This window comes from Paramisgurnus dabryanus, chromosome 20 (assembly GCF_030506205.2).
Source record: "Paramisgurnus dabryanus chromosome 20, PD_genome_1.1, whole genome shotgun sequence".
In the NCBI taxonomy this organism is placed as follows: Eukaryota; Metazoa; Chordata; class Actinopteri; order Cypriniformes; family Cobitidae; genus Paramisgurnus; species Paramisgurnus dabryanus.
The window spans coordinates 8,404,473-8,428,675 of NC_133356.1; the positions used below are offsets into that span (position 1 = coordinate 8,404,473).

The window sequence follows — 24,203 nt, forward strand, 5'->3', positions numbered from 1 at the left end:
TATTAAATGCAATGATTTTGAGGATCACATGTACGAAGTAGAATTTTCATATTCGAAAGGATCACCAGTTATAATAATGAATTTTTGAACTGCTAGTTGCACTGTAGAGTAATGCTGCTAGGGATCCCATAGTTTGTCACATGACTTTTTCGGACCACCACAGCAAGTGTGCCAAATTTAATCATTTTCCTACTTACAGTTCATAGGGCTGCCATAGACACCTATGGCTAAAAATAATATTAATACTAACAGAAACAATAGGTGCCTCAGCACCTTTAGTGCTTGGCCCTATAATTGTTGATTTTTGTGTAGAAAAATAGAAGGGAATTTCTGTTTTGTTAATGTATGTTGGATAAAATGTTACCGTAAGGGTTTTAAACAGATCATGTGTTTTTAATTTAGAGAAATCTACATGAAATCCAACATAATGTTTATATTGGGTCAATGCTATTACACAGTTCTTTAAATAAATACATTTGGATGGGCAAACACTTGACACTCATGTTTAATTCTGCTACAGACTCCATACTCAGGGGCGATAAACATTTAACCCGCACAAATGAGGAAATTGGACAGGGCGTCGAGTGTTTTCGAGAGACAGAATCACATTCCACCAACATTCAGCCCAACCTGTTTTCTTTCCTGTTTGTGATGTCACGAGATGTGCATTGAGAGCTGGTCCTCTGGAGGGCGCTGTGTACGGCCGTCCTGAGCTCCTGCAGATATTGAGAAACTGCAGGATGTCTGGAGGGAAGAGCAGGATTCAGAGTTGCTCGTTCTCTGCGCAGATCATCCAGTTTCTTACCAAACCGCTCAGCTACATAAATACAGACAGACAGACAGACACACAAACAGGAAGAAAAGGGTTAACAGTTCTGTACAGTCAATGTCACAGTAAACAGCAGTCATAAAAACATAAATCCACAAAGATCAATGATGACAAGAGATTCCTAGCAGATGTATCACTCTGTTAAATTTAGTAAGTCTTTCTTGATGAGACTGTAGAGAAGCTGAAGAGAAGCTGAAATTATACTACGGTATACAAATAATGAAATTACATTTCTGTCATAATTTACCCAACCTCAATTTGTTACAACCCTGTATACATTTCTTTGTTTTGCTGGACACAAAGGAAGATATTTGTAATCAAGCAGAAAATAACAGTACCATTGACTTCCATAGTAGGAAACAAAAATACTATGGAAGTCAATGGTGCTCAAAAACTGTTTGGTTACACACTTTTCTAAGCAGCAACTATCCTTTTAAGGCAAACAGCCCACTTATATGTGAAACTGTGTCTGTGGGGAAATCTGAACAGCACAAAATGGACCAGCAGATGTCACTGTTTGACACTGAAATGAGGAAAAAAATACATTTATTTATTTACAAAAACAATTATCCAAAGTGACTTAAAATTTGAAAAAAAAAAAATCACAAGCCATTTATCAGACAAATGTGTGAGAAGCATAGAAATGTTAAACATCAGTGAAGCAGATACGGTCTGGGATTGTGCTGTTTAAAGTGTCGACTGTCAAGTAAGTGTTGTTGTGTTTCGAGGTGATAACCGCAGAAGATCTGTGAATATTTGGGAGTGTTAACACATGTGAGTGGTCACTATTTCCACTAAAAAAACGTACTAATCGCAGAATTATCAGGCTACTAACATGCAGTCTTGCACCCTAATACTGTAAAGAAGACTATAGACGTAACTACCATAGTTTTCTTTACAGTACCTTGAAGTACCATGATCTAAAAAAGTTGAATATGGTAATCATTCAGTACCATGATATATCAAGTAAAACAGTATTTGATAAAAACGCTTGTTAGAGAAACTTATTTCACAAAATCTTGGCAAGCATAAAATGAGGGGGTAGGATATCTGACCGGCATCATAGTCATCATCGAGGACCGCTCTGTGCTGTAATCTGTGTAGCTTCAGCATCATGGACTCAATCTAAGGACAGAAGCATATTACAAACAGATGTTAAGACGACAAGACTATTGAGATGAATCCCTTTAAAGTTCACAGAAAAATTTAAAGGGGACATTTCACAAAACTTTTTTAAGATGTCAAATAAATCTTTGGTGTCCGTATGTGAAGTTCTAGCTTAAAATACCCCACAGATAATTTATTATAGCATGTTAAAATTGCCACTTTGTAGGTGTGAGCAAAATGGCAGGGCAGGGTTGAATAATGCAGATTAAGGGGCGGTATTATCCCCTTCTGACATCATAAGGAGAGCCAAATATCAATTACATATTGTTTCACATGCTTGCAGAAAATGGTTTACCAAAACTAAGTTACTGGGTTGATCTTTTCACATTTTCTTGGTTGATAAAAGCACTGGGGACTCAATTATAGCACTTAAACTTGGAAAAAGTCAGATTTTCATGATATGTCCCCTTTAAATCCTACCATCATTTACTCACCCTCAAAGTGTTTCAAATCTGTTTTAGTTTCTTTGTTCTGCTAAATACAAAGGAGGATATTTTGAAGAATGTTAATATCCAAGCAGATCTGGGGCACCATTGACTTTCTTTGTAAGAAAAAAATAATACTTTGAAAGTACATAGTGCGCCAGATCGATTTGGTTATTAAATTTTTTTTTAAATATCTTTTGTAGAAATCATTGCAGTTTTGAAACAACTTTAGGGTGAAAAATGTTTCTGTGAACTAACCCTTTAACTTGAATGGTTTGAAATGGTTCATCAATATTTAACAAATCTTTATGAACCTCTTGTAAGGACAGACCTATTTGATAGATGCTGACAGGGCACAATTTTTCCTACTGGTAAGATGTATCCGACAGGCATAATATGTAATTTTGCCTTGGTTGCTGAATAACAACAATGATGGAGCTTGATGATGCAGTTAACTCTTCCAGCGTTTTCAAAAAAAATGCCAGCCAGCACCAGAACTTTTTATTCTTTTCACAAAAGTTAAATGCCTTCCAGAAAAATGTCTTCTTTTAATATATAAACACACAATATACCGAAAGAACAGATCTGCTTTCCAAAAAAAGCTTTCATCCCAACTTCATTTATTTTATAAATTGGGTAAGGGCACCACCAAGTGGATAATAACAGAATTATGGATTGCTGTAAAAACTCGTCATTGGCAGGGAAACATTTTCTCTTAATTTTTCATTTTCTCTAAAGAGCTTGGAATAATGGGAGTAGTAATCTTCACCTTTAGTGGCGACAGGAATGTTTATGGATAACACATGCTTTATAACATTTACATTATAATGTAAGCCTATGTTTAAACAAAATGTATATAGTGCTAGTGCTAGTAAAATAAAACACTTGGCACAGTGTGATTTTAATGCAAAAATCTTTCATATTGTGCCTTTAAGTATTTTTTTGTTAAAATTTTCTTAAAAATGCAATTAACACACTGACCTTGGCATTTGTACGACTGTTCCTCAGACAGTCTTGTAAAATATCTTCACATTTCTTCTTCATGCCATTGCGACACTGATCTGCAGATGGGGTGGCGCTGTCGTAGCCAGAAGTAACCGAAGACGACGAAGTGGAATCGGACGAATCAACAGAGAGCGAAGAGGTGACCTCAGTGTCCAGAGAGCCAGAGTCGGAGTCCTGTACGCTCATTGACGATGAGATCTGTGCGTCCCTGTGGCACCAAGACACGTCCAGGTCCATCAGCCACAACTCTTTGTCTAATAACAGTCTTTTGGGTTTTACTGACCGACCAATCGAACAGGGCAGCTGGCCTAATGTGAAAACCTCTGGTTCTGATTGGTTGATTAGCACAGAACTGGTCTTTGATTGACTCAATGAATCATCTTCAAACATGGATTTATTTCCTAAAACAGTGCAAGCAGGTTTTATAGTACCTGAAGAGTTTAAAGGTTCAGGATGATCCCATGAAGCCGATTCAGATCTTTTGTTTAAATACTGAGATGGAGATCGTTCACCTGTGGTTAAATCTAATAGATCACCTGTTTCTAGTGACTGCTGAATAAAACTAAAGCTGGAGTTAAAAACGTCACATGATGAGATGCTTTTCGAAGTTTCCTCAAGCAAACAGTGATTTTGACCGTTTGAAGAGTCGTCTTTCTCCAAAATCTCCTTAAGCCATTTCTCACCGGGGCTACTGGGTAATTCAGAATTAAACGTTTGAATGTTCGTAGTGGATGGGACACTATTGGGAATTTCAGAATTTCTGTGGGAATCACATGAAGGCTTGGCTGGCGAGCTGGTAGCAACGTCCACCTGGCAAACCGGATCTGCCCTCATGTAACCCGGCCGTCTGAAACTTTTTCTGTGACGGCTCTCTGACACGACCGACACACTTGCACCATCTGTTAAAACAGGGATTACAGAATGAATTTCTCAAGGCATACAACACAAGTTCTCAAGGCATACAACACAATTTCGCAATAGCATTTGTTTCAACAAAACTTTATCATCATGTGGTTCTGCCATAACATTATCCTGTGATCAGCAAGTCAGATGAGAAATGTTGAGAAATTCAAAACTGATTTAAAAACCACAACATAATAACAAAAGCAATTACAGCTCATATACAGTTACAATAAATACATAACATAATCATAAATATGAGCAATTTATTAATAATATATTATTAAATAACAGATTCATGACTAGATTCATAAATTTTTTTAAAACTGTTTAATTTATGATAGAAAGAGAAAGACAACATTCATGCATCCACTAACATGATCCCGTGTGTGCGTGTGTGTGTGCGTGTGTGTGTGTATATATGCCCATCCCTACTGACCGATATATATATATATATATATATATATATATATATATATATATATATATATATATATATATATATATATATATATATATATATATATATATATATATATATACACACACACACACACACACACACACACACACACACACACACACACACACACACACACACACACACACACACACACACACACACACACACACACACACACATATATATATTAATCGTTTTTTTAAACATGGTCGATTCAAAATCGATTCTCAAAGGCCACAAATCAATTTTTTTTTTTAAAGGAAATAACCTGATCCTGTTTGATCAAGGAATGTTATGACTTTTTTCAGCATACATTTTTCATCTTGCATTAAATGATATTGTATTTATATATATATATATATATATATATATTAATCGTTTTTTTAAACATGGTCGATTCAAAATCGATTCTCAAAGGCCACAAATCTTTTTTTTTTTTTTAAAGGAAATAACCTGAGTTATGAGTTATGACTTTTTTCAGCATACATTTTTCATCTTGCATTAAAATGATATTGTATTTAACATAATTGCATTTGAACATTAGAGATGGGTTCTGTTTTAATGTACCCAAGTGTACCTAAAATAGAAGAAGAGTTTAATATACAGGTTTGTGGCTCTTAATTTCTTTTTATTAATTACCCACTTGTAAACTTAATGTCCACTGTTCTTTTTTATAAATATAGTATGCATATTAAATCTATATTAATTGAGTTGAATTGAGAATAGAGTATAAAAATCAATCCAAGAATCGTATTCGAACCTAGAATCAAAATCGAATCGTTTTGATAGCTTGTAAATCGAAATTGAATCGATCTGGAACATCTGAATCAACACCCAGCCCTAATTTTGTTAAGTTTGTGCTGTGTGTAAATATTATGTATGTAACACACACACACACACACACACACACACACACACACACACACACACACACACACACACACACACACACACACACACACACACACACACACACACACACACACACACACACACACACACACACACACACACACACACACACACACACACACACACACACACACACATATACTTTTAAGAAAATTTTTATTTATATATATATTATATATATATTTTTTGTATATATATATATATATTATTTCATAATTTCTTACCATTCAACTGAATATTGCTGCTGATGTTTAAAATCAAATGAGACAAGATGAGAAAAGTCAAGATCATATGCATAAGAGATTATAAAATAAAAAATAAAACAAAAACCATAAAACAAAACAGTGATGAACAAAAACACATTTGTTTGTTGTTTTGTAAATGGAATAAGAATAAAAAAATGGGCTCTTTGTGTGCAGCTGTGATTGGCTCTTCATATAAAACACATTACCCACAATCCCCCACTGCAACCCTGCCAAATGCATCTAGTGAATGGAGAGAGAGAACAGCTGCAGAGACATTAAATCTCTCTCATAGCTTTTTAAACATAAACACGGCAAGTCAATTCAATGCACCGTGAGAAAGAGACAGATGCAGGGATTCCTTTTTTTGACTGGTGTGATTGCAAACATCCACTCTAAAATAGCACTAAATGCTCGTAATCATAGGGGAACCATTTTTAGTACTATAAAGCACCTATGAAGAACCATCCGGGGGTGATACAGCACCACTATAGCACCATATATGGTTCTATATAGCACAATATGGTTCTACACAGGTACTACATAGGTGCTATAAAACAAAATGGTTCCCTTATGATTACGAATCATTAAAACACTTTTAAAAACATTTGTTTTTAGAGTGTAGCTGCAAACAAAACAATCACATTTATTACATCAGGATGCATCGGGACAGGTTTGTGATGTCTTATAATCAAGCTACAGCATTTCTTCTTTTTCTCCACAACACAGACAAACACGTGCCAACCAGACAACCAAGACACAAAATCCTCCATCTGTAAAAGCTCAACTTTAGGTCGCTGAACCTTGACTATACAAGGAGGTACTTAGACAGTAAGACTGAAAGCATGCTAAACATCGCACAGCTGCTTCTACACTCCTCAATAGGGAAGAAAACTGTCAGAAAGCTTTGACACAATTCTTGAAATTATTACGAAACTACTGAAGTGGAAAAAGTATATAAAATCAGTATATGACAAATGGCAGTATACTTCTGAAAAGAGGTTTAGTCCAACAAGATTTTCACATTTTCTGAGGATAACATGAGCGCTGCTGTCCATCCAAAGGTTTCTGTTGGTTTGTATTGCATCACTATGCCGCTCCTCTGGTGTTCTGGATAGTTTTGCTTTATCATCATCTAATGACTAATAAAATGACTGAAAAACTACAAAATCTCCAAATAATCCTGATGTGTTTTTTGTGTGAATTAACAGTATTCACTTGAAAAGGCCACCCTGACAAAAGCATGCATGTTTACCTCACAGGATCTCGAAACTCCCTTCAGCTTCACTCCGCCTCTCATGGGCCGCTCACAAACATCTCACAGGAGTGACGGAATGCTGGGACGCTCATAAAGAGAAGTGGGAACGTTTGAGAAGCACACACATCTGTTTCGGATTGTCCTCCGGTTGGGCTGATTCAAGGCAGTCAACGTGTAGCATGACAAATCCAGTGACTTTGAGGAAGTGAGACTTTGACAGACTTTTTTTGCAACTCCTTCCTTTTCACACAAAAGTCACTGAAAAGACAGCTCAGCATTCTGGGTAGCCACAATGTTGTGTACACGTTGCTGTTCGCACCACTATAGATACATTTTAAATACTCATTAAAAACATATGGAGAGAGAGAAATGTCATTAAAGGGATAATGACATTTCATCATTTACTCAACCTCATTTCATTATAAACCTGTATAGATTTCATTTTTCTGATGAACACGAAGGAAGATATTTTGAGGAGGGTTTGTAACCAAACTGTTCATGATCCCCCTTCACTTCTATAGTCCTATACCTTTCCTATATGGAAGTGAATGGGGCTCATAATTGGTTTGGTTACAAACATTCCTCAAAATATCTTCCTTCGAGTTCATCAGAAAAAATAAATTTATACAGGTTTGTAACAACATGAGACGTCTGCTATTCTTCTTATAGCCCATCTTATCATTCAGGTCATCAATTATCAGCTATTTTAAGATATTTCTGTCTTCTTTCGGTTCCTTCAGTTATAAATTCATGTGAGGTGAATTTGAGAAAGAAAAGAAACCTTCGATAATGGGTTTAAATTTAGCCCCTGCGGTTCTGTTGAAGTTTTGGCAAAGCTCTGTATGCACTTCCTGTTTGGTCACATACGAGAAAGTAGCCAGCTGTGCACACACACACACACACACACACACACACACACACACACACACACACACACACACACACACACACACACACACACACACACACACACACACACACGAACTTGGGAAACTATTTGAATGTAAACAACTCTGACCAATAAAAAAAAAGAGAAAAACTATGCAAATATAACCACACACAATTCAAACTTTAATGGGTGTACATTAAATTTCACTGCCTGATAGAAAGGTACTATTAATTATTGTATACGACCAAAGATATTAGATATAACAAGATTGAGCACTGCTATAACTAGGGGACAATGCAACACTATTACCACTTTGGTGACAGAAATTCCATCTTCCAGTAAAAAGAACCAATCATCAATTGTTAAAAACTCTATACAGAGTCGCGAAAAGAGCTTGCCAACCTACACTGTAAAAAAGCTGCAGAGTTGCAAGAACGTTTGATCAAATTGCTTATGCAAGTGACAATAAAATTGAAAAATAAAAACTTTTTATTAATTTTTATTTATGTAATATTGTAGTGTTTTTTATAAATTACTTATCTGTGCACTTCATTATTTATTTATTTTCTAATTCATGTGCCCTTATAATCTTTAATCAAAAACGTTAACCTCCTCTCCTGCTCAAACAACCTCTCTTCACTTCCTGTCACAAGGAATTCCATGAAGGGGTCCTGCGTTCGAAACCGCCTACTTCATACTATATAGTACGCGAAAAGCAGTAGGTGAGGCGAGTAGTATGTCCGAATACATAGTATTCGAAAAACAGTATGCGAAAAGTACCCGGATGACCTACTACTTCCGGTAAGATTTTGCAGTGTGCGATGGACGCTTCACTATCCCATGATGCCCCGTAGTGGTGCAACGGATCGCAGTTGATCCGTGATCCGTACGGATCACGACCCACGGTTCGGCTCGCATGTGATTCGCGGATTAATACGCAAATTTAAATAGGGAAAGTTTATAATTTGTAAGTGTTATAAAGGTTTGCAAATGTTAACATTCAAGTGATTTTAAACAGTTTAACTGCAAAACGGCGCTAAAGTGATCAGTTTACTTTACGCACAAACGCACACGTGCGGTTAAATGCGTCTGGTCCAGCTCGAGTCAGACGTAATCATCCTTCAAAGATCAGAACTCTTGATGTTTAAATTTCAGAGAGTTGCGCTACTCTCTCTCATACTGTAGTGTATTAAAATACATTTGGCTAATAGAGCAATGAAAAACAACGTAACGTTTTTATGTGGGACGACTGTAATGCTGCGCCGTCTGTAATTCACCCTTTGTCTGTGACTGTGCGCTCGTTTAAGGGGACTCGGTAGTGCACAAACAGAGAGATGCAGTCTGTGCACATTTGGTCTTAAAGAGACAGTAAGCTCAATTGACCTACTTAAGTCTGTGTCATTAATGTTAATCAAACAACCCAAGACAAAGAGAAAATCACTTCTGAAGCTTTAAAAAAATAATAATTACATTTAATTAATACAATAAATGCAGTGTTATTATTCATTTGATTTCTGTAACTAATGATTTTAGACCTTACTTAATGTGCAACCTTGTTCTTTTTATAAATGTTTGTAATTTCTTGATTTGTTATTAGAATTTTCCCATACTTTTTTTTTGCTGATCCGAAAAATGATCCGATCCGTGCCTCAAAATCCGTAATGTGATCCGAACCGTGAGTTTTGTGACCCGTTGCACCCCTAATGCCCCGGGAGAGGAGTTATCCAACGAAGAAGAAGAGGCACGCGCTGTTTTCGCGCTGAAATGACATGACGTGATGACGACGTATGTCACGAGATGTAGCAACATGGCGGATGTAGTACGTCCGAATCTCATTCATACTACCAGGATTCATACTATACAGTACCTACTGTTTTAATGCCAAGTAAGTAGGTACTTCATCTTATTCAGTAACTACTATACAGTATGCGGTTTCGGACGCAGCCTGGGAAAAGATTACACCGATTAGCAATTAGCAACATGGCCCAACTTCCAACGATCCAATCAGTTCTCGATGGATGCAATCAATTTGTTTGTCATTGTCGTTTCATTTGTATATACATTACTGATACGAAAAAGAAGAAAATCGCAACTTTTCTTTCATGGCCTACTATTTTAAGATTTTGACAAGTGAGGAGTTGCAATAACTAGTAGGCTGCACGGTTAATTGCATGCAATTATCTTGCGCATCGCGTCAGTAAAGCTGGTTCTGGGATGATTAGTTGTAACAAGCTAGGCAATATATCATGTTTATAATCGCAGAAGAATCAAGAATGCGATATTGCCTAGCTTGTCTGTGAACTACGGCTCTTTGTAGTAAATGCGGCTCCATCTGAAAGCAGGTGATTTACTACTAATCACAGAACTGGCTTTACTGTCGAGATGCGGAAGATAACTGAATGCGATTAATCGTGCAGCCCTAGCCGTAACTTATTAAAACTTATTAAAAAGATGAAATTTTACTTAATTTGTGAAGTTAAAGTAGCAAACATATTTTGATATGACTTACTGATCATAATAATACAGTGTGACCGTGCGCTTACCCAGCTAACAATTTTTGGATCCCAGAACGTTCTGGGAACGTTAGCTCATGGTTCCCAGAACATTCCCAGAACAGATAGCATAATGTTCCCTGTTGGTTCCCCAGGAAAGTTTTCTTGACGTCAAGAGAACGTTCCCTCAAGGTTTGGGGAACGTCCCCTTAACCTTGTGCGAACGTTAGGGGAACGTTCTCCTAACGTCGCGCTAACGTTCTGCTAACGTTAGCTTAACGTTCCCCTAACCTCTATATGTTATATGGCTATATGAAAATAATTAGACTAAAAATCATGTATTAAACATTGTTTATTGTTTAGAGAACAGGAACTGGAGATAAATGCATAAATTAAAGTACATATAGCTGAAAAAAGTTATGGTACAGTTGATGTTTGTTTAAATTGTTGATCAATAATATGTTTATAAATTGTGATTTTACCACGTGATTTTAGAGATATCTGTCTTTCTGAAAATAACTGACTAGAGGCGGTGCAAACATGGCCTAGCAGCGCAACTTCCCTAAAGGGACTTTGATAAGACGCCATGAAGATGCAATCATTGAACTTAAGACCTGAATCGTGTATGTAAGAGATTCTTACATTCTGACGTCATTTATTTTGTTCTCAAGGTCACAGTAAATCATATTACATAGGTGTAATCGTACTGGATGTTGTCTCAAGATTTCAGTCCACATGCTAATATTGTGGGAATATTGAGTCTCACATTGTCAAGAGGTGCCGGCTGAGGGTATGAACAATATTATGTCTGAAAGCAAGATCTGAATTGCACGGCTTATGTTTGGAAAGGTGCATTAGTTCTCATGAAAACTTTTCTTACTGGCTGACAAGAATCTAAAACTAATAAACAATAAATAAAAACCATCTGCTTTCCTCTTTTTGCATTTTAAACTGTGTTGTGATCTTTAATATCTGATGAAAAAAATTATATGGAAATCACATGGAAAAATCTAAACAATCTACAAAAATCATCCAATATAAAGCTGGAAAACATCCCATTATCCACACTGCACCGTACACAGAAGAACTGTGGTACAGTAATGCTGCCAGATGACAGTAACAAGTTTCTTTAATTTAGGCCATGATGAGCATTTTGCTGAATATTCATGCATACAATGGTATTTAAATGGTATTCTGAGGTACTTCAAATAATTATTTAAATGACACGTGCACAAAAATACCAGATCCATAAATCAGGGTAATGCCACAGCAGCTACTTTTTCACTTTACCACAACTCATATTTGAATAATAAAATGTTTTACCTGATCTTACAGCACACCGGTAACACTTGGCGTTATTGTCATTCTTCTGTGTTGTTGATTTACTCTCCACCCTTATCATTCCCGCGAACATCATGATCCTTGAAAGCCGGTTAAATCACAAAACTGGTTAAGTTAAACTCCCACCGACGGTGTCTCATCCTCTGACGCCCCAGCGCGCGCTGACACGCGTCAACACAACGCCGTTTCTAATCCTCCAGAAGTATTCTCACAACTTTCACCTTACAGTCAGGAAATCTTACCGATGTTTAGAAAAAGAAATATCTCTTTAACGATATAAAATACCGATAAACACTGCAACTTAAATACTCCGTTTCCTGCGTTTGGCACGCGCCATCGGAAAATGCATAGAAAATCTGCATCTATATCCCGCGGTTTAATACAAATCTGCCCTATTTCTACTTTCGACTCGAAATAACACCGAAAACACAGGCGATTGTCAAAAAAAGCAAACGAGAATAAAAGCGGAGAAGATCCGCACTTTGTGCCGTTATGTGTCGTGTTGTGAGGGAGTTCCTATGATGACGTATGCTGGAATTTGATCCCGCACGAGAGCTGAACTCCCGCAAACTGAGCTGTGTTGAGACAGACATGCTCAAAATGGGATTACCTGTGGTCACTCTACTAGCACACCTGTGTGAACACGGGGGTAAATTACGTCACACACCTACTAAAAACCCCATTAACAACAGTTGGTTTAAAATGACAGAGAAAGTCACAAATATGAGAATCATTTGACGCTTGGTTTAATATTTTGTTATCTGATGCAATTACATTTAGATATTTTCAGAATGATGAGTCACTGAAAAATAACAATCTTATAATTCTGTAACCAGCTGTTTTAAAGACACCTTTAAAAATCTAGATTAAAACACATCTGTTAAACTCTGTATTTGATTAATGAGCACTGTGCTGCTTTACACTTATTGCACTTTTATCCCAGTCATTTTTATTTCGGTTTTATTCTTTATATACACATTTCCCAAGCAAAACCCACACAGAATCCTACATGTCTCTTGCTGTGTGATCTAGTAGTATCTTTTAGCTGGTTTGAGATCTGATAGACGGCCCCTGGAGACACCGGAGCCCGGTGCAAACAGTGCTGCCCTTGTCTGCTGCTCTCTATAGCCACTGAAAATCTTCTGTGAGCTCTGTGTTTGTCACATAAAGGTTTAATTGTGCTAAACTGCTTCAGATGGCTCTCAGTAAAATGAATAAATCGAATGAAGATGAACTGTCTGATCTTGTGACTTAACTTATTAGGTGCCACAGCAATACCACCAATGGGGCCATTCCACCAAATCGGTGCCATTTCTGTCCCCAGGAAATTATATGAATAAAAATGCAAGGAAACAAACTCTAAAATTTATTATTAATCATAGTGTCCTGCATGTTTATCTAACACCAAATTTAAACTATATAATTTAAAACATTAATAAAAACCACATAAAAAATTGAAAAACTGTATTTTTATCTGTCCCTGATCTTTACTTCTATACTTTATCTTTAAATATAGAGCAGAAAATTCTTTAGATACCCTTTGTTTTTGAATTTTGTATGGGTCAATATCCCATTTTTGCTTTAAATATTTTTTACCATTGGAAAAGGTCATAATATTTTAGATAAAGTGCACATTTTTGTCATGTCCTGAGGATTTAACTTAGTCCTGTTATCCAACACGTTCCCCCCCTCTGAAAATCTGTGAATATTCCACAATAAGTCACATTTTCAAGAGGAAGTTAAATCATCTGGATCGTCTGAAGGCCATGTGAAGATCAAAAATCACTTTTCTCATTTTCTTTTTCTGTATATTTTATTATATTGATGCTATGACTGTGAATGTTCAATCTCTTAATTTTCAGTCCCGTTACCTTATTTGATTTTATTGGTTTATTTTAAAATAAAACATTTTGGTAAATCACTTTTTGCTCAGTGTCTTCACACATATTTAATATATTTTGCGATATTTCATGTATCTGCTAAATCTATGCTAAAAACTCAGTCCTGTTACTTTCAGAACGTTACCAAAATGCCTCCATCCTCCATTAAGAAACCACATTAAAAAATAAACTAGCTACCTGAAATTGACCAATAATCATTTTGAAAAGTAAAACGTGTGTTATTAGATTTAGTGTTATAAAAAGATAAAAAATGACGAGTTATAACATGCAAATGCACCGATTCGCTGAAATGGCCCTTTTTAGTCATTTACATCTGTTTGCATTTTGATTTATGTGTGTTTCTCTTTACTGCAAAAGAACTTTCTTAATAGCTCGATTTACAACTGACTTTATCACATAGGACTCATAATTACTTTTGTTTGGACATGAGACAGAATTCTGACTGATACACAACATATGCCAGCTGTCTTAAAATTTAATATAACCACTTAAAGGCGGGGTGCATGATCTCTGAAAGCTAATGTTTATATTTGAAATCACCTAAACAAACACGCCCCTAACCCAATAGAATCTGGACCTTCTTTTGATAGACCCGCCCAACACATACGCAACCTAGGCAATGATGACGGTTAGAAGACACGCCTCTTACTGCTGATTGGCTACAAGTGTGTTTTGGTACTTGGCCCAACTCCCTTTTCCAAAGCATTTATCAAAAATAGTGAACCCCGCCTTTAATTTAACCTATTGCTCTTAGCCATGCCATGCAGTTACCAAAATAATCCACCAAGGGGCAGCATTGCAGATGAAATTACATCTCTATGTTTCAGTCAAAAGTCTGGATGTGGTTGCAGTTGTCTGTGGTAACCCCCATCGTTCTTTTGCCAGTAAAAATTGTTTGTTTCACTTTTTGAACAAATTCTGTGATTGTTGAAATGTACCTAAAATATAATTTTGTTGCAATGATGTGTTGAGATAATGCATGATTTATGTCAGAAGGGTCAGTAGTTTGTACCAAAAACAAGTTTTATTGATATATCAGAGACAGTATTATTTTAAAGTAAACTGTAAACACGTAGAAGTGAATGAAGTTTAGCCATTCATTGTTTCCATTTACTGTAAATGCAGTACGATAGCACAAAACTGAGAAACGAGGCATCGTAACAACATGCAAATGATAAAACAATTCAAAAACAGTCCTTCACAACCAAAAACACTTAAACAATATGCTCATGAACATGAACATCTTAAACAATCCCATCATCTGGGTCCAATGGCGCCGCCCTGCTGGTAAAAACATCAGCAAGCATGTGCTTGGGAATCTCAGAGCCACGCACACGCAGAGCGTAGCACGCGTCTTCCACCTTACCCAGGCTCTGACGCAGCGTGTGCAGTTTCTTGGAGACCTCGTAGGGCCCCGTGTTGCCGATGTAAGCGAAACCGTCGTGGATTTCCCGCAGGAAGGTGCTGAGCTGTAAGGGTGTGTCCATGTCGCCGTTGCCCACGCTGCTTATGCACATACGCATCAGCTCGCCCGTCAGGTCAGCCACACCCAGCAGGTAATCGGTGGGCGTTACCTGGAAGGTCAGAACACAGGGACCAGGCACCACAACCTCACCACCACCCTTCAGGAAAAAAATGAGATTATATCTGTTGTCAAATATAGCATGACTACAAATTGCATCACAGGAAAAAACAGATACATTTTTCAGGTCAACTAAAACAGTCTAGACAACTACATTTCATGTTTTCCAAAAATGTCCAATTGCCTAGATAAGTATCACTGCTTTCTAAAAATAACAAGGAAAGATGGAGTGATAAGCCTTGAGAAAGTGCTCACTAGAAAGTAGTCTGTCTAATTTGGAAAGAAAACAAAAACAAACTTATTTCACATGCAGTGGATTTGTGCAGTGTATTTGTATGATGACAAATGCATACAAGAAACTAAAAGAAAGATTTGTGAGTTAAAAGTTTACTTTTGTATTCCACATCTGTACATGCAAGTTACTTTGGATAAATGTAATGTATATGTAAATGTAAGTTTACTTATGTAGTAAAGGAGTTTACCGGGAAAATTGCACTCATTAATAAGGAAAAATTGATGATGGGCCATTGAATTAAAGCAAATAATGCACATCCAAGGTGTTAATGTGGCACGACACACCGCGGGTGTGCATTATTTTCAAATAATTCAAAGGACCGGAGTCAATTATTCCCCTTAAACCACGGTTTCCACAAACATTGCTCTGGTGCCTATTTTTAAGTCATTTGACAAGTAAGGTGTGCCGTTTACTGAAAAATAATCAACACCCATGCAACATTTCTCAGCCAATCAAAATACAGCATTCAACAGACCCGGGGTATAATTATTTATAAACCTTACCCTGTTTTAATTCAGAATGACTTGTGCAAAATGCTAAATAAAACATGATTAAACAGGAAAAATGGTAATGTGGTAATAGTTATAAAGTAGTAGTTTTCGAGCTGCTTTAAGAAGTACAAGATCAAAAGTTAAAAATAAATCCATACATTGTAATATATTCACAAAAATCAAATGAATACACGATTAAAGAACCTTTACATTTCCAAATGAACATGAAACATTTGACAAAAACCTGTCGGAGGATCAGAAAAACTTGTGTTTACTAAATGTGACCTTTAACGTGCAACATCCATACCTTTGTTGTTTGGTCGTCTTTCATGAAGACGAGACAAGCATTGATTTCCTCCAGACTGATCAGACGGCGATGTCTGATAAAATGATGAAACGAAACAGCCTCCACATACTCCTGAATCCCTGATGGGAACACAAACACGTAATTTAGCTTGTTAACTCGGAGCCATAATGTTTAGAATTTGTAAAACAGTATGAATTTGCTTTAAAAAAAAAAAAAAAATTAAGCTTTATGGTTTTAGTTCAGAAACAGAAATTGGTGACTTGAATATTTGGGCATTTTTAGCATCATTTACGCTTTATTTGGCCAATGGACAAAGCTTTTATGGGTGGTCTCCCAGACAGAGATTATCTTAAACCAGGACTAGGCCTTAGATTATTTAGAACATGCCTTACTAAAAACATTTCTTGTGTGCATTTTGAGGCAAAACAAAGGGCAACAATGTATTTTAAGATATGTCAGTGCAAGTTGTTTTTAGTTTGGACAGTTCTTACATTTATTTTAGTCTAGGACTAGTCTAATCTCTGTCTGGGAAACCGCCCCTTAGTGTTGTGGGTCAATTTTTAATTCAGAAATGTATTGAAATTAGCAGCAGAAATCATAACACGCAACAAAATGGTTAATATTTTGTACACTATTTTGTATACGATATCGATAATTTCTTTATCAGAAGGTTTTCTGCTTTTTAAAGAAACTCGGAAGCTCGGACGGAAGATGTTGTAATTTAGATTTACTTTTAAAGTGCCAATTAACAACAAAGGCGTTCTTATCTGTAGCTCCCATTCATTGTTTCACATGCAATGTTAAAACATCTAACATAAAAAAATGCTTTTTAGCACCAATAAAACTAAATTAAAATGCCTGAATAAATGAAACAGGCTATATAACAGCTTTTTAAATAGCTGTTCTTCATCAACGGTATACAAATATTTAAGCAATAAACCCCTTAATTATAGAAAGTTAGTAATTTCATCAAACATAACATGACATAAGATGTTGCCTGGTGTACCTCTAAGGGTCCTAATGCAAAAACAAGCCCATTAAAAATCAGGGTTCCCACACCTTAGTTAACTTCAAATTCAAGGACCTTTTAAGGACTTTCCAGGTCCAATAACCTCAAATTCAAGGACTAAATCTGGGGACACATTTCAAGTGAGAGCAAGGTTACATCGGGTTACCTTTTAAGATACATTGTTACAGTTCCCTTTTCAGGGGAACTCATGCTGCCTCATTGCGGTGACACTTTGGGAACGATTCCAGGGGTAAGTGCGTCTGAATGTGTACATCAAATTCAACCAATGGTGAGGCTTAATGACAAAAGACATGGGTAGACGCGGGAGCCAGGAAGTATATCGCTATCTGAAATATTGCCAAAGACGGTGTTACAGGGACGCAGGAAGTATGGCAAGGGAGACGCAGCGTCTCGTTCCCTTCTCAGGGAACAACAGTTACATACGTAACCAGAGACGTTTTCATGTGTCAAACACAACTAAGGAAAAAAGCATTTTGGTATGAATCAACATTCGCATACAGAAAATATAAGCATTTTTTAAACAGTTTAGCATGTGTGCTTAAAAGGTTAGACATTTTATGATATTATCCTACACTACACAGGGAATAATATAGATTTTTTTCCAGAAAACTTCTTGCATAAAATAGATTTAAGCACTTTCAATGACCTGTATCTATATATGTATATTTTCAAAAACTTCCCATGGCCTTGAATTATTTCCCCCCAGATTCACAAACTTTCAAGGATTTCAAGGACCCGTGGGAACCCTGAAAAATGACCTGATGCATCAGGTCTGCAAGCTTTCTGAGTGCTGTAGCCATGAGGTTCATCCACACCCACGTCTTAAAGAAAAATAGAAACCTAATTGGGAGTATATGACCCTGGTCACGTCTCAAAAAAGGCCCCGATGATTTCTGTGACTACAATCTAAAAGAGACTTCCTTTTACTGCTAGATAACTGCTGAATTTGGCAAGTCCCCTCCCTCTTATCCATGTTTTCCTCAGAACTTTGCAGACTTTATGTCTGCCCCTTTATTCTTATCAAAAATAATAATGGGTGGAAAAGCACTGTGACTTTCTTAGAAACTGTAAGCGACATTCTTAGTGGATTGATTAGACCAACCACATTAGGACATTTGATTTGACTAAATGTATCTTTCCTATAATTTCAGAAAGTTCTTCATCTGCACTTGATATTAGTTTGTAGATAAATATAAAATGTTACTTACATGCAAATTTCCTTACATGCATCTCCTGAAGAGAAAGCCCAAATTGTGTTGAGCTGTAATCTAAACTAACGGGGCGTGCACACCAAAGCTTTAACCTCCGTGGCTGGCGCATGTTTTCAACTGATTCCAATGGAAACTGTGTTTTTCAAATAAGCCAGCAGCTAGCATTTTTTTTTTGCGCTGAAAACCGGCACTCTGCGCTAAGCGGCGAGAGTTGAAAGAGCTCCGCTCATCAAGATCAGTTCTCACACAGCCATCCAATCACAGTGGAGGAGGGGCGGGACATTACCACAGCAACCAACCGGCTCACAGCTCAAGTATCACACGATCAATTTAAAGCTAAACTTAAGACATTCTTCTTTAAAGCAAACCTATGTAATTTTTTTACCTTTAAATAATGTCTCTAAAATTATTTCAGTGATAGAACAACTTTTAACTGGACAAATTGTAATGTTGCTGCAACCTGAGCAGCCTCCTAGCTGCTACAAGCACCCTCTGAAAGTGGCGGTGGAGGGTAGGAAACACAGCCACGCCCCTCCCCCTGTCTGCAGAAGAGTGTCTGATACCAGGCACTGTTGCGCTTTTCACCACATGGGGGAGCTGTAAGTCATTTTTACATGGAAACTACATAGTGTTGCTTTAACAAAGCATTCACATAAAATGTCAAGTAAATGTACTTATCCCGCAATAGTTATTTTGTCTAGAACAACGCACTTACATACCTCATATGGGTAATATACTATTGCCGCAATAGGTAGCCTGTCTGGAATCGAGCGGATTTTAAACCACAATACTGTATGACACTCCATTACATGCGAATGGCCTCTACGCTAATAGAATTCTGTTTTTCTCTCCGTGTCTCGTCCTCGACCCTGAGGACAATGAGACAAACAGACCCGGTTCCTGTTGCAGTGAAGGTCATCACACCACTGATCTACTGGCTGTCCTGCAACGTGATGCCCAGCCGATGCGCGACCAATGACCACCAGCTGAACCAGTATAATCCGCTTACCCGCTTCCTATCCCTACCGTGTTTATATATATATAAATATATATTAATTTCTCCCAAGGGTTTTTGTCCTTCTAGGAGTTTTTCCCACCGGGTTTTCTCCTAGGGGGTTTTTTCGTCCCTAGGAGAGTCAGCCAACTTTGGCTTAACTTAGCACTTTACTGTATACGTTACATTATCACACGCTCGCTTGTACGGTTTATCCTTAGCCGCAATATTCTACTTTTTATATTATCTATTGATTTTCTGTGTTCTCCCCTACATCTACTCATGTAAAGCTGCTTTGCAACAATTAACAATTGTGAAAAGCGCTATATAAATAAAATTGAATTCAATTGAATTAAAGCACTCGGCTGAAAAACAGCTGGCATTCGGCGTACTCAAGGTGTTTTCAGCCACGTTTAAAAGTTTTGGTGCGTCCAGCCCCTAATGCTCCGTTCAAAATCACCTGCTTATATACTATATAATAGGTAAAAAATAATATGCAAGTAATATCTTAGAATTCCTAGTATTTGAAAAATAGTACGGGAAAAGGTTCCTCGGATGACCTACTACTTCAGGCTAGATTTTTAAGTGTGCATTCGATGGACATTTCACTATCACATGTGGCAACACAAGATAAGATACCGTGAATAAAAAGGGAATAAAATAACCAAATATTTTGATCCGGGGACTCAAAGTGAGTTTAGGTAATAAGAAATAAATTCCTCGTACTTGTTTAACAACACATATGTAAATTATGGGCCTTGTCCTAGAAGTCTGCACAAGTGCAAACTCAAATGTGCACAAGATTCATGCAAGAGTTTTAGCATAGTGAGTATTGCACAGTGACTCTCGTGAATAGGCCGAGTCCAAGATTGTGTTGTTACTAGTTATTATAGTTTATAAAGTTTAAAATATGGATATTTTTAAAGGTACACTTTAAAAATGTGCATTTAAAGGTACCTGCATGAAAACAGCCCGTTTTGCTTCAACCCAAATAGGGGCATTCGGACATGCTATAGCAAATGATCTGTGGGGTATTAAGCTGAAACTTCACTGACACATTTTATGCACACTTGAACTTATATTACATCTTGTAAAAAAATTAAAAGTTAAACCTCATTCATTCCTCTCAAACACACCCATGAAGTTAGACGTCATGCTGGTTTAACATTTTCATAACACTGCCCTAATGTATACGCAAAGATAGAGGATGTAACTTTCAATCGCACTGTAGTATTGTTGCCGCCATGTCGTGGAGACCCTGTGTGTTTTGTTGCGAAAGGCAAACTACTTTGTTTGGCATTTCAATAGAGTAAAATTAAGAAACCAGTGGTTAGGTTTTATTTACAACACTGTTTCAGAACAGTTCAGCTGTAATGTACTAAATGACTACTTTATAAACACAGGGGAGTTACAAGGCTGGATGTACACAAAGGCTTTGTCTAAAAAGTGGAGCAATTCCAACTTTCCAACTACACTCTGGTTCTGCTGACTGATATCCTGTAAGTAGCCGATGTTTTCATATTTAATGATTTATTCTACTGACGATTCAAACGCAAGTTTTAAGCAGTATAGAGTAGCGCTTGTTTGTCGTTTCCACGATCACAAATGCAGACATGGTTTTATGTTTTAGTATCCTTACCAATCTGTTACGTTCTGCTCACATCGCGCTGGTAAAAGTTGATCGATCAGCTTAGTCATCTGCATTTTTTGGGTCAGATTCAGGCTCGTATTGATAAGTTAGTGAAGACGATATTATCTCCTGGCTTTTACTATTGTTTTGGGAGCTCATCTTTCAAAACATGGTAAGGAGCGTCACATTTCCGTTTATGTAACTGAGGTATTTGGCCAATCACAACGCACTGGATAGCTGGCCAATCGTTTCACACTGCACTTTCTAAGAACGATGAGCTTTGTACAAATCGACCCGTTACAGATGGGCGGGACTTAGAGGTGCTATAAAATATACAGTATAGAGATGGGACAATTATAGGTTTCACTATTAACCACGATAAAATGTCCTGACTGTTAGTATTATCGTTTAAAATTTAATTATCATTACAATCATGTTTGATTAACGTGATTTTGAAAACTCACGGTAAATCCTGTCCAGCCAGAATCAGTTTGACGCAGGCGTGCACATGCAACATAGTTTTTTGCACAAGAAGGCATTTAAGGGATAATGTATTGTATTCATTCACGGTAAACTTATTAGACAGATTTATTTATTTTTTACCACAGAAATCATTTCAGGGACATCCAATATTAAATTGTGATTTTCAAAAATAAAACTTGTTCAAATGTTTTAGTGTGTGCAATTCTTTTTTAACATTTCCATCTCATTTTAATAAAACCATGATAATAGTGATAACCGTGATAACTTTGGTAACTATAATCATGATATGAAATTTTCATACCGTCCCATCCCCCCTAGTACCGTATGTGGATAAACACGCTAACACATTGTATTACACCAAATACACAAAGTATTGTGCTTTTTAGCTACAAAATATGGGCCCTTTAAGCATCCAATTGGAAGTGTACTTAATAAATAAAATTCCATATTTATAGATGCTGTAAATTGTCAGTATTTTATCAGCTGTTTCTTACAACGTTCAATTACCTCTTAGCTAAACCACATGCATAGATTTAGAAAAGCTATTTTATTATAGATGAAGTACAGTAGATACACTACAGTAGTATTTTGCACTGAAGTGAAACCCGTGTGGACAGAGTACCTGGTGTGAATGCCCGGTGGAACTGATATAAATCTTCTCCTTTCAGTTCTTCAGCTATCTGTCCGATCTTCTGCCTCACACCATCCAGTTTAACATCAGCGTCGTTCAGTATTTCCTCAACATCTGGAACACTGTCATACAGTCCAACACCATAAATGATTCAATGCTTTATATACTCAATCTTATTTCAATAATAAATCACCAGCATTAAAGGGGACATTTCACAAGACTTTTTAAGATGTCAAATAAATCTTTGGTGTCTCCAGAGTATATATGTGAAGTTCTGGCACAAAATACCCCACAGATAATTTATTATAACATGTTAAAATTGCCACTTTGCAGGTGTGAGCAAAAATGTGCCGTTTTTGGGTGTCCTTTTAAATGCAAATGAGTTGATCTCTGCGCTAAATGGCAGTGCTGAGATTGGATAGTGCAGATTAAGGGGTGGTATTCTCCCCTTCTGACATCACAAGGGGAGCCAAATTTCAATGACCTATTTTTTCACATGCTTGTAGAGAACGGTTTACCAAAACTTAGTTACTGGGTTGATCTTTTTCACATTTTCTAGGTTGACAATAGCACCGGGGACCCAATTATAGCACTTAAACATGGAAAAGTCATATTTTCGTGTTTTGTCCGCTTTAAAGTTAAAAAGGCTCTAAATGTTTTTCACCTGGTCACTCTATGCAAGAGAAAGATGGTCCGTTTGCTCTCAATGGTGACATCGCGACTGATTTTTACCAAACGCTCGTATTTATCATGTTTGGTGTCCAACTCTTGCTGGAAAACTGTCAATCAACGAGAAAGAGCATTTTAATAATCCACCTTAACGGGAAAGTACATAACAGTTACTTTATTAATTACCTTTAAAAGCAGCAATGACAGGTGAATCTGAGTTGATGCAATCGTCTGATTTCTGTCCAGCATCTGTCCTTCGTTTTCGGACACATCCCTCGTCTGAAAAGATCATTACGTGAACATATACAATGAACAACATCATATCTAAACGTCGTCATAATCTCGCAGATCTCAGAATTCAACATCAAATGACTCAATTAATACAAATGCTAAAGATCTCGTGTGCTTTTACCTTCTCGTTTACTCATCTCTCTGATGAAGGTATATTTCACTGGACACGTGGGTTCGCTAATGTACAAATAACAACAACAAACTGACTTCTTTCAATAGCTTGATTGTGACATATGTTGTAAATCCAGCTGAACGACTCGATTATAAATCTCCTCTCGAGTCATCGCGATCACACCTTTGCAAAAATATAAAACCGCGTAACGGCGCGAGGCATAAACCTCTTTTGAAGATCATGTATTCGTTGTTAAAGTGAAATTAAAATGTCATACAATTCAATTTTGACTCTGGCACGCGCACTGGCCGCCCACGTTTACACGGGACCTGCGCTGTTTAATGACGCTATACCGCAAAGCATGTTGGGTAATGTAGTTTTAGCCCAGTGGTAAAGTTGGTCGTCATAAAAATATTAAGACATACAGATCAACTTTAAATAAACGTCAGTACTCATAATAATAAATCATATGTTTAAATTTGATTTACATAATTTTCAAACAAACATCCAATTGTGATTCTAGTAGCCCCAGTCTGACATTCACACAAACACACTCACTTGAGTCATATTTCTATAATTTCATATTCAAATTATAATAAAAATCTTATTAGCGTTTTCAAGATGCTGTTACAAAATGCACTACTTTTTTTCAG

At 36.9% G+C, this 24,203-nt stretch overlaps 2 protein-coding genes across 4 annotated transcripts in view; both read right to left on the bottom strand.

Annotated features, from left to right (window-relative positions):
• disc1 (DISC1 scaffold protein) overlaps positions 1 to 12,436 on the bottom strand; it is a 45,966-nt gene extending 33,530 nt beyond the window's left edge. For 2 of the 3 annotated variants that reach the window (XR_010546980.1, XM_065296216.1), the window contains exons 1-4: positions 11,906 to 12,436; positions 3,403 to 4,325; positions 1,885 to 1,954; positions 631 to 817 (exon numbers count right to left, since the gene is read on the bottom strand). Coding sequence is in view for 2 of the 3 variants with exons in the window: in XM_065296216.1 (XP_065152288.1) it covers positions 631 to 817; positions 1,885 to 1,954; positions 3,403 to 4,325; positions 11,906 to 11,999 (1,274 nt within the window). In the remaining variant the exon portion in view is untranslated. Of the gene's footprint in view, positions 1 to 630; positions 818 to 1,884; positions 1,955 to 3,402; positions 4,326 to 7,198; positions 7,368 to 11,905 lie in introns of those variants that run through there. The other variant, XM_065296217.2, reaches the window with a different exon arrangement.
• Positions 12,437 to 14,829: 2,393 nt separating this feature from the next.
• tsnax (translin-associated factor X) lies at positions 14,830 to 23,887 on the bottom strand. The gene is made up of 6 exons (XM_065296218.1): positions 23,560 to 23,887; positions 23,334 to 23,426; positions 23,143 to 23,257; positions 22,470 to 22,600; positions 16,500 to 16,618; positions 14,830 to 15,446 (listed from the first exon to the last, which is right to left on the bottom strand). Exons 1-6 carry the CDS (start codon positions 23,573 to 23,575, stop codon positions 15,069 to 15,071), a joined length of 852 nt encoding a protein of 283 aa, XP_065152290.1. The 5' UTR covers positions 23,576 to 23,887; the 3' UTR covers positions 14,830 to 15,068.
• Between the last annotated feature and the right edge of the window lie 316 nt (positions 23,888 to 24,203).